The sequence below is a fragment of the Phalaenopsis equestris genome, unplaced genomic scaffold, assembly GCF_001263595.1.
Source record: "Phalaenopsis equestris unplaced genomic scaffold, ASM126359v1 Scaffold000194, whole genome shotgun sequence".
NCBI lineage: Eukaryota > Viridiplantae > Streptophyta > Magnoliopsida > Asparagales > Orchidaceae > Phalaenopsis > Phalaenopsis equestris.
Genome location: NW_018164636.1, coordinates 271,948 through 291,094, shown reverse-complemented (window position 1 = coordinate 291,094; position 19,147 = coordinate 271,948). Strand labels below are relative to the sequence as shown.

At 39.0% G+C, this 19,147-nt stretch overlaps 1 protein-coding gene across 1 annotated transcript in view; it reads left to right on the top strand.

The window, feature by feature from the left end:
• LOC110022498 (probable alpha,alpha-trehalose-phosphate synthase [UDP-forming] 9) overlaps nt 1-13,959 on the top strand; it is a 45,530-nt gene extending 31,571 nt beyond the window's left edge. The window contains exons 2-4 of the mRNA XM_020721464.1: nt 10,691-12,819; nt 12,903-13,176; nt 13,267-13,959. Coding sequence (XP_020577123.1) covers nt 10,832-12,819; nt 12,903-13,176; nt 13,267-13,569 — 2,565 coding nt within the window. The 5' untranslated portion in view covers nt 10,691-10,831 and the 3' untranslated portion in view covers nt 13,570-13,959. The remainder of the gene's footprint in view (nt 1-10,690; nt 12,820-12,902; nt 13,177-13,266) is intronic.
• Nucleotides 13,960-19,147: the final 5,188 nt, after the last annotated feature.

The window sequence follows — 19,147 nt, the reverse complement described above, 5'->3', positions numbered from 1 at the left end:
TCGGGATTAAAGAGGAAAGAGGGAGGGGTAAAAGGGTTAATTAATATATATATATTAAAACACGATTTACTCGCGCGCTGCGACGCGACAAAATGGGTGTCCTCCCTAGGCAAAGTCGAAGTTCTGGACGCGCCGGTGCAGTCCGTTTTGTCATCCGGGGTCGCTCGGACGACGTCATCGACAATCGGGTCAAAAACGCATCGAAATTCAAATTTCATTAAATTTTGACCCGCGATCGATCGTCCCAAAAGGGTTTACTTTAGCATTCGACAGGTAACAATGCAGGCAATGCGAATTGCGGCGATCGGACGCGTCGACTCTCCGAATTGCGAAGTTTATCCGTGCGGGAGTGCGAATGGTGCAGAAGGCCACCCTAAGGCTCAGAAAGGTCCTATAGGGAATCCCTTTTGGGTTTCCTCATGTTGGTTTCATCCTTCTAAGTGCTAGAAGTTGATACCACACAGACTAGACCTCACTAAAAATGAGGTCAACACGTATGTCTCAAAAGTTAGGGAAGGTCGAGATAAGGGACTTGTTGGCATTACAGACTTTGTTCCCCCAGTTTGCTTCTTCCTTCGTGTATACACCCTTAGCTCACCTTCAACTTGAATTACACCATTTCTGGGGGAAATCTCCTCGATTTTCATCTCCTGAGCTGATTCATTTCACATCACACGACATGATATTGCTCCCATTTGCACCATTCCATCAGTATTACAACTCACTCTCTCTTGCCTCATATCTTCAGTGTCTGTGGAAATCTCCTCGATTTTCATCTCCTGAGTTGATTCATTTAACATCACACGACATGATATTGCTCCCACTTGCACCATTCCATCAGCATTACAACTCACTCTCTCTTGCCTCATATCTCCAGTGTCTGTTGAGTCACTGAATAGAGAATTCACCTCCAGAGTACAATATGATTCAAACAATCTGAATAACACATTTATACTCACAAAGAGTATGTTATCAATCAGGCTTCAGCAGACAACCCTTTTGAGTAGCAAAATAAACCACGAGTACGCATTTGACATCTTAGGTATCAAACTTTTCTACATATGACACGTTGTCTTTAACAAGGCATACACATCCAAAAACCTTCAATGGAAGGATCCAACCATTGTTTCTTTTAAACATCTGATAAAGATACTTTCATTCCAGCACTTTTAAGGGCATCTTGTTAATCAATTGAGCCTTTGCCAGCACTGCTTGCCCCCATAAGTGATGTGGGGCATTCATTGCCATCATCATGCTCTGGGTTGCCTCTAGAAGATGTCGATTTTTCTTCACCGCTACTCCATTATGTGTTGGTGTTTATGGTCATATGGTTCGGTGTTGTATCCCTTGAGTTGTGGTAGTCCCTAAATATTTTGTTGATATATTATGTTCTATTATCAAATTTCAGTGCCTTCACAAGTGCCACATATCAGGTATGGATTGTGTTGTGAAAATCTTTAAAGCCAACAACCACTCTGCTCTTTCGTTTCATCAAGTATATCCAGATAACATGAGAAAAACAATCAATAAGCGTAGTAAAATAAGGATAATCATTCATAGAACTAGTAGGACAAGACCCCCTACATCATAATGCATCAAATCAAACACATAATAGCTCCTCTTACCAAAACTGATATAACAGCTCCTAGTGAGCTTGCCAAACTCACAAGCGTCGCACACATATTTCTCCTTATTTGTCTTTTCATGCATAAATGAATGCAACCGACTCAGTAAATTAATCCTAGGATGTCTCGTACGTCTGTGATTTAATAGTAACACATCATTGACATTCCTCCAAGATTCTCATACTGCAGGACTTTCCACCATGGATGTTAGAGTCGAGTCTATCTCCTCTCAGTCCAAGTATCAGAGTCTGATATGCCACGTTCCAGTCCCAAGTGTCTAGCTCGTCCCTTTCTCTTAGAAGATCACGAAACATTGCATTTTAACTGAAAAATAATGTCACTAATGGATAAGTGGTTTATTGGAAGAAAATGAGCATGCAAAACATTGGACAAATTCATATGATTGGCACTTCTCATTATTTCCTTACCAATTACAGGCTACGTTGTACCATCAACAGTCTCTATACTCTTTGGTACTTCGAGATGAGTATATCAAGAGAACTCTCCAGCAGTAAATATCATGTGACGAGAAGCACCAGAATCTATGATCCATTCTGATGATCCTGTGGTGGAAATAGAGGCACCAGCAAGTATCTCCAGTACCTTTGCTGAAGTGAGCATAAGTGGTAATGTTACCCCTTGGTGTTGATGGATTTGAAGTATCCTCGGCTCCATCTCTTGTTGCTTTTTGCTTCCTTTTCAAACTCTCCAAACACTCATGATCCTCACTAGTCAAGATCACACCTGTCTCTCCCTCGTTCTTTGCCACCATCAGATTTGTCAGGTAGCCCTCTTTTCCACCTTTCTGACCCCCACAACCATGACCACAACTTCCCCCTTGTCCACCTATGCCTGTCTTTCTCTTTAGGTGGCTTAGGACAGGCCCTGTTCAGATGACCAGCTTCAGCACAGTTTTAACACTTGCGAGTCTCCACTTGGACACCTAGCGTACCTGGGCTCGCCGCAGTCAATGTTGATCATGCACCCGAAAGACCACTCGTCTCAAATTGTAGCTTCATGTGATCATCACATAAATGACCTCATATAGTGTGGGAATAGTCGTCTGTGCTAAGAGGACAGATCGTCTTTGATCAAAGGCGGGATTCAGATGAGTTAGAAACTGTACAATCCTCGTCTGTGTAAATATCTCTTTTTTCTTGCACTTTGGATCGCTACGGCTCGGCATCCGTGAGAAGTAATCAAGATCCGCCCACAGCCTCTCCAAATCTACGGAGTAATCTTGAATTGATTTCTCGCTCTGTACCACAACATCTATCTCGTGTTGAATCTGGAATAGCCCATGCGATTCTCAGTCTCGACATAAATTTACTTCAGCTTCACCTAGATGTTCGTCACCTTTCGAATGTCATCAACTGAGGACATGATTGACAAAACCAGTGAGTTGAGCAGCTAGGTGTAAACTAAGGCATGAGTGGTTCTCCACGTATCCCTCTCGGCACTGTCACTATTTGGCTTGTCTTTTGTAAGATATCCTTCTAGTCTCTTCCCTATTAGAGCTGCCTCAATCCGATGTGGCCGACTCAGATAAGTGGTCGGTCTATCAAACTTCAGATTCCACGTGAGTACGTCGAAGCATGCGTTAAATTCGTGGTTCCTATCAAGGCACTAGCTCCATGTATGAGCCCTACTAGGACCTCTTGATTAATCCTTCCCAAAAGATCCAATCATTTACTCTTCACACTATCTTCATCTCTAGTCATCTGCAATCACCTAGACTCCCTTTTAGGTCATACACACCACCAACAATTCCCTTCCTCCTCATCATCAAGATTGAGATCTTCTTCGTGTGGCGGCCCGACTGCAGGAGGTGTGGTGGCGGAGGCGGCCTGGACAGACAACTGCAGCGGCCTGGAGGGCAACGGCTTGGAGGGTGGCGACCTAGAGGGCGGCTGCCTGGAGCGGTGACCGGCATTGGACGCGGGTTCGTCTCCCACCCTGGACGCCTCAGGTAGAAGAGAGATGCATGTAATTCAAAGTGTGGTTTAAATAGATTATACAACATTTAAGCCAAAAATTATGTATTTCATTCATCATATGTGTTTAAATAGATGTTACAACATTTAACAAATAAACTCAATAAAACTTTCTTATTATACATAATTTTCAACGCACTCATTGATATAATGACCAATTTGATGACCACTTAAAATGTGCCTTTGCAAAATCTTAAATCAAGATGCATGTACAAACAATTTTCTCTTGGTATCTTTATTAATTGTATTGTTACTACCGTTGGATATAGTTGGTGCAGTAGGTTGGACTGGATTGTTTTGAAAATGATGCACTACCAAACTATATAATAATTTTTTAGATTGTAAATTTTAGTGTTCGCTCAAAATCTAATCCAAGTTGAAATGCATCCTCTTATGATAGAATGCACACAATAAAGTAATCTTATTTATTATAACGCTGTGTTTGAAACGAGATCTAAATCAAAGAGTGGTTTTAGAGTCTTCATTGACTGTATGCAATAAAAATTTTTCATATATGTTCTTGCAATGAGTAGCAATTTTGGTTCTTTACAACAACAAAGCCTTAATCCCACTACGTGGGGTTGGTTACATGAATCATTTTTCTCCATTACGTCCTATTTAGTGTCATATTTTCATTTAGTTTTAATAAATCAAAATCATTTTTTATACATTAAGCCCAAGTCTTTTTAGGTCTATCTCTGCATTTCTTAACATAAGTCGAATCTAAAACATCTACTCTCTTAATCAGATCATCAGATGATTGAGGCTTAATATGACCAAACCATCTACTTTCCTAATTTTGGTTCTTTGTTTCAAAAAATTAAATTCATCAAGCAAAAATATCATGATAATATAGAAGGTAAATATTTCTCTTTTTGAAGTTCTTTCATTTGTAACCTAAGTGGTAGCAGGTTCTTTTGGTGATCTTTTTCTTGAAATCATGATAATCACTTCATACTCATCTAATAAATTTCAGCTTTCTCAATTAATTTTATATTTGTGAATCTCATGTCTTATTCTTTAACTTAGTTTTCCATTCAACAAACATATCTAATATTCATAAATTACTTTTGGCGTCAATTATAATATCGTACTAAGACAATTTAACTTTTCTAAATTCAAGGAGTTTAAAGGAATACGTGAAAATTGCAAAAAAAAATTAATGGTAGACCAACTATATATATATATATATATATAAACCCAAGGGCTATCTATTAAAGAGGAAAATGTACAGATATGTTGTATGAGAGGGCCTAAAGGAAGGTCTAACTCACACAATAAAATACACACAAAAACTCAATAAAGCAAAAAAATACATAAAGATAAAAAAAAAACTAAAAAGCCACCAACGGACGCAAAAATGCTAGAGACGTCCCACTTTAATCCTCCCTCTGCCTCTAGTTCTCGGAACGGAGCCGACTAACAAATTGGTAAGATGCGTACCATTACCCAAAATAACCAAAGTATCTTTCATCAGATTTTTGAGCTCAAGTAGGTCTCCATTCATCTTCTTTCTTCTGGATGTGTAGATCTGTTATTCCTCATCCGAGGATTGGCACATCTGATCAATGGATTGGTCCAAAGGTGGTCGATCCCATTTTAGATTTTTCTCTGCCTCTAGTTCTCGAAAGGGAGCCAACTAACAAATGGTAAGGTGCGTACTATTAGCCGAAGTAACTAAAGTATCATCCATCAGATTTCTGAGCTCAAGTATGTCTCCATTCTTCTTCTTCCTCTTGGATGTGTAGACTTGTTATTCCTCATCTGATGATTGACTCAATTGATCAATGGATTGGTCCAAAAGTGGTCGGACATGTGTAGAACGTTGCACATCTTGATCTCCCTAAGTCTGAGTAGCATTGACATCTTTCTGGATCTGAAGAGGCGGTAGTGAAGCAGCAGAGGTATTTTCACCTGTAATATCAGTGATAGGTTCTAGGGCAGGTAGAGTTTGAAGAATCTCCCTCGCCTCCACAATAGGAGGTTTTGAAGACGGGGGAGTGCAACAATGTTTGGAGACTGAATGATTGATATTTTGCTTGCGTGAATAGTGATGTCTTCAGGTGTATCCTTTTGATGATCAATAGTGTCAAAAACTTGGAGCTGATCAGAAGGAATTTGAATCACTAACTCTAGCGGAGCACTTTGTTTTTTTGGTCTGAGGTGGGGATGTAGATGAGGATATTGAGAATATTGAGAACTCGAGTGGCCGAACATGCGACAGTTCGAACAATACAAAGGAAAAGACTCAATCTCTACCTTCTGCCAATATCCATGATGCTGTATGCCCAACCATATTTCCAAAGAAGCGGAAGAAGTAATGTCTCTTTCAACAAGTACTCGGACTTCAGATGGACGGGAAAGATTAAAAGTAGGAATGTCCGTCTTGAGTTACTTTTTAAGAAAAATAATAAAATTTCAGACCAGGAAGTCAAATTCAAACCGGAATGATTGGCGGTTCCGTACAAAATTCACTGACCATTTCAGGATCTTCATTGCTCTGTTATCAATTCAGATTATCCTTCTAGCAAATAAGTGTGTGTAATCTTCTTCATTATTAATTTGAATAAGAATGTGTCTACCATGATTGAGCTGATGTAAATTTACTCTTTATATATTTTAATAAAAATATATACATCTGTATATATTTTAACAAAAAATATATATATGAGATACTCTGTATAATAATATTATAAACTTACTCTTTAGGGAAAAAATTATTGTATCAGAACACCTGATGTAATTTTACATCTGATGTCCAATAATAGGGTGCCACGTGGCAACCCGGGCCCGAATCGTGTATGTCAGTCGGCCCAAATTGCCACGTGCCTCCTTATTATTGGACATTTGATGCAAACTTGCAGCAGATGTCCTGATACAATTATTTCTCCTTTAGGGAACATTGGGAAAAACAATGAACAAAAAAATTTAGCTACTTTCACTCCAACCCTCCACAATCATAATAAAAGTTGTAAACATCCTTGAATTTTGTATCCCCTTTCCCCTCCATCAAACTTTGAAATATTGAAGTATTCTTAAATCGTATTGATATCATATTTTTGTTTAATTTTCTTGTAGATAGATATTTGGGAGTGTTTGTATATATATATATTTTATTATTTATTTTTTTTTTTGAGAAAGCCCAAAGACTAATATATTAAATAAAAAGTAGGATACAAATATATTGTATAGGAGGGCCCAAACATGACACCCTGCCCACACGATAATTGTCATATCAAATGGTTCCAAAAAGAGAAAATACAACAAAATACATGAGACTTCAAGTAAAAACTAAAAAGTGCCAAAATACGTACTATCAGGTAGCTAGAGAGCGACCCAATTTTGCATGTCTCTGCTTCCAGTTCTAGGGAAGGAGTCAGCTAATAAATTGGTAATATGAGTGTCATTGCCAGTAGTTCCAATGTGTCATCCAATAAATTCCCGAGCTCGAGTCGACCTCCGTTCTTCTTCTTCCTCATGGAATAAACTTGTTATTCCTCATCCGAAGATTGGCTCATCTGATCAATGGAATGATCTAAAGTGTGTCGGATATGTGTAAGTTATTGAACATTAGAAGCAACTTCTTGTTGTACTGCTGATCTTTTATCGGATCGAAGGAACACTCTCGTGTGTTTTGGCATGTCAGTGGGTCTTCTTCAATAACAGTGAGTGGTATCAACACATTTGGATCTGTACCTGTAGTATGGTGTTCTTCATCTGGAACTGCGGTGCTGGAAAGAGGTTCGGGTTGCACCTTCTCAGCAGTGATGGTAGGTGGCTGATCTTTAGCGATATTCGACCTTAGATCAGGATGTAAGTGATGACAAATAGTAGAATTGTGACCAAACATATTATGATGAGAGCAATAAGGAAGGTTTGGTTCTATTTCGACTTTTTGTCAATACCCATTGTGAGTAGTGTCAATCCATACCTCATCCGGAGTTGGTTGAGTGATATTTCTTTCAACTAACACACAAACCACAGAGGGTCTGGTGACAACAAACGTAGGATTATCAATCTTGAGAGGCTTATCGTAAGCAGTTACTAAAGAGTAGAGAATTTTTCATGTTGAACAAAGTAATTTTAACCCCAGAAAATTTATCCAAACAAGAATGATAGGGGACTTCGCTTTTCGATCAAAATCAACAGTTCACTTCAGAATTTTCAAAAAACGGTTATCGATCTTGATAACTTTTCGAGAGAAAATGCGAGTGTAATTGACATCATGAGATAACTGAATAAGTATATGTTGACCGTCAAGTAAGTCAATATTTCAACTGTCCAATAGCTTCATAGCATCAAACTCTTTCTGAATGATCTCCAGTTTTGGGTGACCATAAAGGAATTTTCCCATTAGAGCAAAACGTCAAGAGGACACGAGAGTACTGGTTTCAATCTCTGTGAGAATAAGAGTCGGCTTCCTTTTTTTTGCCAAATTTTTTAATGAAATTGTGATCACCACCACCTTCAAGAGCGTCATGGAAAGATTGAGGAACATTGCAGAATTTGCCAATATTAAAACCAAACTTTGAACCTGAAAGAGGAGCGCGAGTAGGAATAGAAAATTCACCGGCAAATGCATTGGCATAGGAACGCATCGTCAAGGCCATAGCAGTTTCTGTAGTTGTCGGCGTCTCCTGTTGAATCTCGAAATCCCGTAGCAGTCGGTCGAGCGTCGGGTCGAAGGGACGAAGCAGTCGGCGTCTCCTGCTGAGAGCGTCGAGAAGAAGTTAACGTCGGGACGAAACAAACGTCGAGACAAAGCCGTAGAAGACGAGCCGCAATCGACTCTATAGCTCGTCCTTCAGCGAGCAACAAACATAAAGGCGCAGCTCGACAAATCAGCCGAAGACGACGGAAGAAGAAACGGAGGAACGAACTCCTTCGAGCGTGAAATTATCGTGGCAGAGGCTAAGGTTCGCTGTGAGGCGAAATTCTAACATACGAAGATGACGGAGTTTGGATTATGTTCACCGGCGAGATCATATATATATATTTATTTATTTATTTTTTTTTTTTTTTGAAAAAGCCCAAGGGCTGATTTTATTGAAATAAAAAAGATAAATGAATGTTATATGAGAGGGCCCAATAGATGCACCATATCCATACGATACCAAATACAGTACTACCTCAACAAAAAGATACAGATGAATGTACTAGAGCCTAGGATTAACCAGAGCTTAGGAGCTAATACCTCATTAAATGTACTATTGCATTTGCACTAAAAAAATAATCTCAATCGTAAAGACGTGGCTTGAATTATATGTCATTTTGGTTTGACCAGTGAGCTCCACCAAAAAAAAAAGGTTATTATCAGAGTTTTTTGACCGGATGATTTGGTCAGATAATTTCATTATATTACTGTCATAGTTGTAGTTTGTATGTTCCTTAATAACTTCAAATTGTGAATCATAAGTTATACTCGATGGGACACTAAGCTCTTTGTTAGCTAAGATTGACTTGAATTTGTTCCTTAAATAATATTCAGTTTAGATCTATAAAGCTCACTTGAATCAACATGGGGGCTGACAATAATTTTTTTGTCAGATTGGGTCAACTATCTCTTCTGACTAATTATTTCAAAATCCTTGGCAACATGATATGACTCCGTCATGTGTTCTCGATTTAGTTTGTCAATATTCTCCTCATCATTTATCTTAAGCTCATGATGATAATTTTCATAATGTGTAATCTGATTGTTGCTGCTATATGTTGGATTATCAGTGTTCTAATAACTATATATTTAATAGAAAGTGTTTTCCCACTATCAAGAGGGGTAATTAATTATACGGGTTTGCTCCTATGGTAAACCTCAAACACGAAATCTTAGAAGTCCTCTGTAAAATCTCTGAGTAGTATTTTATCTAAAATTTGGTCTGACTTCTGAAAATTTGACTCGGATTCTCATGTAAAACTCTTCTTTCATTCATATCAAGGAATGCTAACACATTAGCCATCATCTATGTCAAAATCTTAGCATTTATGATCTCTATAAATTTCATTATTAAACATCATAAATTATTTATGATGATAATTTCCTCATCTCCTATGATAATTAGCATTCAAATGAGTGGGCTTTCAATGTGATTGGAACCTACTTTAGATGCATGTAGATAAAACTTGATTAGAATCTACTTCAAATTCTTATCCAGTTGCAAATTTTCTCAGGGTCATTTTATTCTTTTGGGCGTTTACATGCATAGCACACAATTCTAATTTATTTACATATTTCACACCAAAACTTTCATATTTGCAAGCATAGCACTCAAATCTTCAATATCACACCAAAAATAGCACTATTTTCACTTTTTAAAAGTGAATTGCACCTTTTCATGCACAGGTTAATAGCCCAAAGTACTATGTATATGAACATAGAAGCTTAGTTGTGAGATATGTAAATACAAAAGAATTGTGTGCTAGGTATGTAAATTTCCTTTTATTTTTTAATATTCATAATTGCGAGCGTCCCCAGTTGATTTTCTTATCGGTGGAAATTGTAAACTTCTTGATTATTGCTTCACCTGTATATCTTAATTTTTTTTGTTCTTATTATATATCTTGTGTGAACATGAAATTACAGCAAACTTGTAATTTTTTAACTTGAAACTTTCCCCATCAAGGAACAAAATATCTATATTCTTTGCAACGACTCTATTGGGTTAACTCATTTACATCAACGCATATTCCTCATAAAACTTCAGCTCTCAATTCAAAACTAACCATACTTTTCAAATTGTAACATTTGGCAATTATGGCACTATCTCTGACTCCATATCACTTAATTGATGTGTTGCATTGCAGAAAGTGAGCCTATACCACATGCCAGCCTTTTCAAAATATCCAAGTATTTATATTTTGTTCCATATTTTGTCATGGAACCAAAAATCTTTATGTTTTCATTATTTTTTTTCAATTACTATGATCCTTATAAAGTTTCAACATTTATTTCAATGTAGTTATTAACCTTTGTTTCTTTTTTGGTATTTTCCTACATGTGCGCACACTAAATTTTTTCTATGCATAACGTAGAAGTGTATTGACCTAGACATATTTTTATTAATGATCCTTCAGGTGACACTATTAAGTATATTCGCTGCGGCTTTCCAAAAAGCTATCCTCATTGTTAAATATTGAAGACTTGAAGTTGGGTTATTACATTTCATTAACTTTGAAACTTCTTTCCTGCAATATACATTGCCTTCTTCCAGAAACATGATACCAAATTCTTGTACAAGTCTTTTAACAATGTACTCGGATGGAATGAAGGATTTTCCACAAGCTGTGAAAACAATTTCTCGTGCGATGAGTTCTCCTGGTCTGATTGCTGATCTTGAGGGAAGTATAAAAAATGATGATGATATGGACAATTTGACATCGGTATCACGTCGAAGAATAATAATAGTTGCTAATTTTCTCCCACTTCATTCTTTGAAAGATCAACAAACGGGAAAGTGGTGCTTTTCATGGGATGAAGACTCAATTCTGCTGCAGCTTAAAGATGGTTTATCTTCTGAAACTGAAGTTATTTATGTTGGCAGTCTTAAAGTTGACGTGGATCTTAGTGAGCAGGAAGAAATCGCTCAAAGGCTTTTGGATGATTACAACTGCGTCCCCACCTTCCTTCCTTCCGACCTTCTAAATAAATTTTATCATGGTTTCTGTAAGAAACAGTTGTGGCCACTTTTCCATTACATGCTTCCCATCTGTCTCAACAAGGGAGAACTTTTTGATCGATCTCTTTTTCAAGCTTATGTTTCAGCTAATAGAATATTTGCTGACAAGGTGATGGAAGTGATTAATTCAGATGATGACTATGTATGGGTTCATGATTATCACCTAATGCTGCTTCCCACTTTTTTGAGGAAGAGACTCAACCGAATCAAGCTTGGTTTCTTCCTCCACAGCCCATTTCCTTCCTCAGAAATTTACCGGACTCTCCCTGTCAGAGAAGACGTTCTCAGAGGATTGCTTAACTCTGATCTAATTGGTTTTCATACATTTGATTATGCCCGCCACTTTCTCTCTTGTTGTAGTCGAATGCTTGGGCTGAACTATGAATCTAAGCGTGGTCACATTGGAATCGAGTATGGCGGTCGTACTGTAGGCATTAAAATTCTTCCTGTTGGTGTTCACATAGGACGGCTTCAATCTCTATTAAGTCTTCCTGCTACGATTAGCAAGGTTCAAGAAATTGAGCAGAAGTTTAAGGGCAAAAAGTTGCTAGTAGGTGCAGATGACATGGATATCTTCAAGGGCATCAGCTTGAAGTTACTTGCACTTGAAATTCTACTCAAAAGGAACACTGATCTAAGAGGAAAACTGGTTCTGGTTCAAATTGTAAATCCAGAAAGGAGCTCTGGTAAGGATGTGGAGGATGCAAAATCAGAGGCATTATCATTAGTAGAAAGAATCAACCTTCGCTTTGGTAACCAAGGCTACAATCCTGTGGTACTCATCGATCATGCGATCCCATTTCATGAAAAGATTGCCTACTACGTTGCTGCGGAGTGTTGCATCGTAAATGCAGTAAGGGATGGGATGAATTTGGTGCCATATGAATACATAGTTTCTCGGCAAGGAACTAAGGAGATGGATATTTTAAGAGATGTTGTCAATGGTTCCGCACGAACCAGTGCACTTATTGTATCTGAATTTGTGGGATGCTCGCCATCTCTTAGTGGAGCATTCAGGGTGAACCCTTGGAGTGTTGAGGATGTGGCCGATGCTTTATATCACGCCATCGACATGAACGAGTCTGAAAGGCAGCTGCGGCATGAAAAGCATTACCGCTACGTGAGCTCTCATCATGTTGCTTATTGGGCTCGCAGCTTTTCTCAGGATCTTGAGAGGGCATGCAAAGATCACTACAACCGAAGGTGCTGGGGTGTTGGCCTTGGTTTAAGTTTCAGAGTTGTTTCCCTTTCTCCTAGTTTCAGGAAGCTCTCAGTTGACCATGTGGTCTCTTCCTACAATAGAACCACTGGGAGAGCAATCTTCTTAGACTATGATGGAACACTCATGTCAGAAACATCTATAGTAAAGGATCCAAGCACAGAAATTATTTCTGTGCTGAAGACCCTGTGCATTGATCCTAGGAATAGCGTGTTTATTGTTAGTGGAAGAGGTCGGGCTTCTCTTGCAAAATGGTTTTCATCATGTGAAGCACTTGGAATTGCTGCTGAGCATGGCTATTTCATCAGGTTTTCATATTTTACCTTTAGATTTTGCTGTACTTGCTGTCTCTGGATTATCGCTTGACCGATATGCATGTTCTCTTTTGTAGGTGGAATGCATCTTCTAATTGGGAATCCAGTCCGGTTGTGGTGGATCCAGAGTGGAAGAAGATAGCGGAACCTGTCATGAAATTGTATACAGAGACAACTGATGGATCTTCCATAGAAGTGAAGGAGAGTGCTTTGGTCTGGCATTATCAATATGCTGATCATGACTTTGGCTCCTGCCAAGCCAAGGAGTTGCTGGACCATCTTGAGAGTGTTCTTGCCAACGAGCCGGTTGTTGTTAAAAGTGGGAATCAAATTGTGGAAGTTAAACCACAAGTATGCATTTCACTGTTTCCCAATCCTAATACTTACAATTTTAAATCTGATTTTTGTTGCACTAACCAACACTGATACATCTGTGAACAGGGAGTCAGCAAAGGACTGGTTGTCGAGAAGCTGCTTAGGACGCTTATAAATGAAGGAAAATCGCCTGATTTTTTGATGTGTATCGGCGATGATCGGTCTGATGAGGACATGTTTGAAAGCATCAATTCTACAGCCTCCAGTTCATTATTTCCTGCAATTCCTGAAGTGTTTGCCTGTACAGTTGGCCAGAAGCCAAGTAAAGCAAAATATTTTGTCAATGACACCATGGAAGTGCTCAAGTTGCTGCAAGGCATTGCAGACTCTTCGAATCTAAGGAATAAAAACATTAAAAGGCAAGTTTAGAGTAGATCAGTCGGCGGATTTGTGTTTTGCTTCTGCACGAGAAGATGATGGACCTGGTTGTAAAATCTGTGTGATTACAGGGTTGTTTGAACTGCTTGTTTGACCACCTTTGAGCTCCTTCTGGCTTGCAATTCTTTTTGCGGTTCTTCGCAGAAGGAACAAACCCTCTAACTCTGACTATAGTGAAGAACAACTTAAATAAACATAAATAGTAGCAGGGGAGCAAGCTTTTGGATACCCCTTTCACTAGACTTCACTATGCCTTGTGTAGCAGGCTTCTTTTTTTTTTTATTTTTTATTTTTTGTAAAGCTGATGGAATGATTCACATATTTTTCAATGACTTTAAAGGAGCGTTCAGTACTAATTAACAAAGGTTTTTTTCTTGCAAGGTAACCCACTTGTCTGCGTCATCTGATAAATTATTTTGGTTTTTGTTTTGATTGTTATTTGTCAAATGAACAGTAAACTTAACCTATTTCTCCTTGTTTTGAAACACTCTGCCCTACCGACATCTGAAAGAAAACCTTCCAAAGAACTTCTGTCGATTGAGTTAGATGAGAAAGAACTTAATAACCGAATTACCAAAGAATGTTTGCTGCACTCTCAAGCAACTGCAGCCCAGAAACTTGGACTGTCGTAGAACACCTTGTTGCAGTGACAAAGAACTTGTTGCAGGCCAAAGGTCTCCCTGTAGTTGAAGGCTTGCGGTCTTCTCTTGTCAGTTGAAGGCCTGTTGAGTTCTTTGCTTCTCGTATAGACAACCAAAGAAGCACCTGCAAGCTGTCGAAGACCCTGTAGTCCAAGAACCAGGGCTGTAGACACGGGACGCCTGTTGTTCGCCCAATCCTAAGAGTTTCTGCAGGCTGAAGATTACCTTGGTGCAAAGGGCTGGATTTTCCACGAATACCTTGCTAAAGAACACCTGCAGTTAATGCGTACCTTAATGCGTCCCTACAGGTAGAAGTGTTGTACCTCTTCCTGTAGTTGAAAGAAAAGAATGTTGAACTTTTCTTTATTGGCAGTCGAATCAGCCCTTGTTGAACTCCAACCTGGGATGTCAAGCTTCTTCGTCACTAACGGAATTCCTGCTTCTTTCTCTTCAGTCGAATGGAACAGAAAGAACCGCAGCAGGCAAGCAGTAAACGGGGAGAAATAATGCAGGAAATAAATGCAAGAACACAAACAATTACGTGGTTCGGTCCATAGACCTACATCCACGGGAGGGAATCATCATCAATTCACTAAGACAAAGAATAATTACAAGGATTCCTTTTATATTGAGGAATGGCCAATCCTCTTGATCTCTCGAAACTACCTCAATACAAGATCAAAGACTCCTCCCTCAATTCTTGAAGCCTCTCTCTTTCTTCTTCTTTTTGGACAAATTTCCTTCCTCTTCTTGGTCTTTCCCCTTGGTATTATTTTTATCTTCCTCCTTATAGTGGCCTCTCTCCCCTACAAGTCTATCTTCTTCCCTTGTAGTAGTCTCATCATTTTACAAGCCTCCCTCATCTATTTATAAATAGATGAGGCCTCACAAGTAGACCATAGAAGCTCACAAGGAAAAATCATAAGTATGTCATTGCCTTAGTTAATCAATTGAGAGTTATATATAACAATTCTCCGCCTTGATTTTCAATTACAAAACTTCATAATAGAGATTCCCTTTCACCTTGCTCCGAGGGGCCCTTAGCCCTTGGTTGAGTCTACTAAGTCCAGACAGTTCATGAATTTAACAATCACAGTTCTTCCGATTAGAGAATATTGTCCATTTTTCCTTACTCATTTCACTACGATACGAGAACCTTTAGTTACTCTGATATGATCATTTTTTCTCTTTAAAAGAGTATTCGCTTGTCTCCAACATACCTAAAGAAATCAGATTTCTTGTGAGCTCTGGTACGTACCTGACATGTTGTACGTACCTGACATATGTTGCAATATTCGTTCGGCTCCATCGAACATCTTTATTTTGATTGCTCCACTGTCGACCACCCTGCAACCCTTGTGATCTCCAAGTAGTACAGACCCACCATTTGCCATTTACAGCGTTTCGAACCAGTCCTTATGAGGACACATGTGGAAAGAGCACCCCGAGTTAAGGATTCACTCCTTGTTGGATTCTGATTCAGTTATCACCAAGGCTTCAGCTGAATCATAGCCGTCCGAGGCTATGTTTGCTTCTCCAGGATCTTTAAGATTTTCTTGATATTTATTCTTCATGTCAGGACAGTTCCTCTTGAAGTGACCATCCTTGTGATAATGATAACTGATAACTTGAAAGATCTTTTTTATGACTGATTTCCATCCTCCTTTCTTGATCTCGATCTGCTCTGACCGTTTTTTGAATCTTTCTTGTCTGATCTTTCTCTAACAGTAAGACTGTCTCCGCTGATTTCTTTGTCCATCTCATTTTTTCTTTGGAGTTCTTTGGCTATAATCAGCATTTGAACCTCTTCCAGAGAAATTGTTTGCACCCTTCCATAGAGCATCACATCTTTGAAATGCTCGTAGCTCTTAGGAATGGAGTTCAGCAATAGTAGTGTCTTGTCCTCGTCATCCATCTTGACGTCGATGTTTTTAAGATCATCCATGATCTTGTTGAACTCCTCAATATGCTCTGAAACTGATTTGTCTTTGTGCATCTTGAAGGAGTATAGGCGTTGCTTCAAGAAGAGCCTATTAGCCAGAGATTTCGTCATATAGAGTAGCTCGAGTTTGGCCCAAAGCGCTTGATATGTCGTCTCCCTCGAAACTTACCTCAGAACTTTATCGCCAAGGCTCAATATTATCAAACTATAAGTCTTGTCCAGAGTCTTGTTCTTTTCTTTCTCGATTATGTCGGCCGGTAATGCTGTCGGGCCTTGCAAGGCTTCTACAACGCCTTTCTGCACCAACAGAGCTTTCATCTTCACTCTCCACAGGCCAAAGTTGTTCTTCCCGGTGAGTTTCTCAATGTCAAATTTGACGGTTGTCATTATCGTGGCTGGAATGCCCATAGACGACGCCAATTGTTGTGAAACACTCTGCCCTACCGACACCTGAAAGAAAACCTTCTAAAGTAATCATGTGGATTGAGTTAGATGAGAAAGAACTGAATAACAGAATTGTCAAAGAATGTTTGTTGCACTCTCAAGCAGCTGCAGCCCAGAAACCTGGACTGCCGTAGAACACTTTGTTGCAGCGCAAAGAAATTGTCGCAGGCCAAATATCTCCCTGTAGTTGAAGGTCTGCGGTCTTCTCTTGTCAGCCAAAGACCAGCCAAGTTCTTTGCTTCTCGTCTGGACAACCTAAGAAGCACCTGCAAGCTGTCGAAGACCCTGCAGTCCAAGAACCAGGACTACAGCCACAGGACGCCTGCTGTTCGCCCAAGCCTAAGAGTTTCTGTAGGCTGAAGATTACCTTGGTGCAAAGGGCTGGACTGTCCAAGAATACCTTGCTAAAGAACACATGCAGTTAATGCGTCCCTACAGGTAGAAGTGTTGTACCCCTTCCTGTAGCTGAAAGAAAAGAATGTTGAACTTTTCTTTATTGGCAGTCGAATCAGCCCTTGTTGAACTCCAACCTGGGATGTCAAGCTTCTTCGTCACTAACGGAATTCCTGCTTCTTTCTCTTCAGTCGAATGGAACAGAAAGAACCGCAGCAGGCAAGCAGTAAACGGGGAGAAATAATGCAGGAAATAAATGCAAGAACACAAACAATTACGTGGTTCGGTCCATAGACCTACATCCACGGGAGGGAATCATCATCAATTCACTAAGACAAAGAATAATTACAAGGCTTCCTTTTATATTGAGGAATGACCAATCCTCTTGATCTCTCTCTCTCGAAACTACCTCAATACAAGATCAAAGACTCCTCCCTCAATTCTTGAAGCCTCTCTCTTTCTTCTTCTTTTTGGACAAATTTCCTTCCTCTTCTTGGTCTTTCCCCTTGGTATTATTTTTATCTTCCTCCTTATAGTGGCCTCTCTCCCCTACAAGTCTATCTTCTTCCCTTGTAGTAGTCTCATCATTTTACAAGCCTCCCTCATCTATTTATAAATAGATGAGGCCTCACAAGTAGACCATAGAAGCTCACAAGGAAAAATCACAAGTATGTCATTGTCTTAGTTAATCAATTGAGAGTTAACACTCCTTTCAGTATCCTTGAAAACTTTTAATGTATGAAAGCATCGGAAGGTAGATGCATCCCTACAGGTAGAAGTGTTGTACCCCTTCCTGTAGCTGAAAGAAAAGAATGTTGAACTTTTCTTTCTTGGCAGCCGAACCAGTCCTTGCAGAACTCTAACCTGGGCTGTCGATCTCCTTCGTCACTAACGAAATTCCTGCTTCTTTCTCTTCAGCCAAATGGAACAGAAAGAACCGCAGCAGGCAAGTAGTAAACAGGGAAAACTGGGAGAAATAATGCAGGAAATAAATGCAAGAACACAAACAATTACGTGGTTCGGTCCATAGACCTACATCCACGAAAGGGAATCGTCATCAATTCACTATGGCAAAGAAGAATTACAAGGCTTCCTTTTACATTGAGGAATGACCAATCCTCTTGATCTCTCTCCCTCGAAACTACCTCAATACAAGATCAAAGACTCCTCCCTCAATCCTTGAAGCCTTTCCCTTTTTTCTTCTTCTTCTTGGACAAATTACCTTCCTCATCTTGGTCTTTCCCTTTGGTCTGATTTCTATCTTCCTCCTTGTAGTGGTCTCTCCCCCCTACAAGTCTATCTTCTTCCCATGTAGTAGCCTCATCCTTTTACAAACCTCCCTCATCTATTTATTCATCTATTTATAAATAGATGAGACCTCCCAACTAGACCATAGAAGCTCACAAGGAAAAATCACTAGTATGTCATTATCTTAGTTAATCAATTGAGAGTTATATAACACTCCTTTCAGTATCCCTGAAAACTTTTAATGTATGAAAGCATCGGAAGGTAGAGATGCCTGCTGGATTGACTCCCTACCATTGCATATTGATTCTCTTTAGTGAGCAGTTGTTTGGTCTGCGAAAATATTGTCGTTAAGTTGTTTTCAAGCTGGAAAGAACAAACAACCATCCAACTTACCCGCATCAGCTATTGATAAGCTGTAGCTGCCTCAAACGGACCCTAAAAGTGAGACGACGTCAATATAATGGGTATAGACAGGACACTTGTTCTAAACTCAATCAGATTTTGGAAGACTTGCATATATCACTTAATTCCTGTGTATTTACACTTTTAACACCTAAGCTTTAATTTTTGTTTATAAGCCATTGGCACATTACCTATGCACGGAAGTAAGTATTTCACTTTCTTAAAGTTCAAATACTGATATTTCTTATGTGATATGAAAGATCTTGGTGGTATAAATGTAACAATATAGTTTAGATGTTTTGATGTAAATAAATAGGACTTGGTTGGTATATATGTAAACCCCCCTTAGATTTTTTATGTTGGCAAGAAATAGCAATTATGTTCCTCATTTTAAATTTTGATATTTTCTCAGTTTATTCTTTGACACAAATTCTTCTTCTACTATTATTATTATTATTATTATTATTATTATTATTATTATTATTATTATTATTTTGCT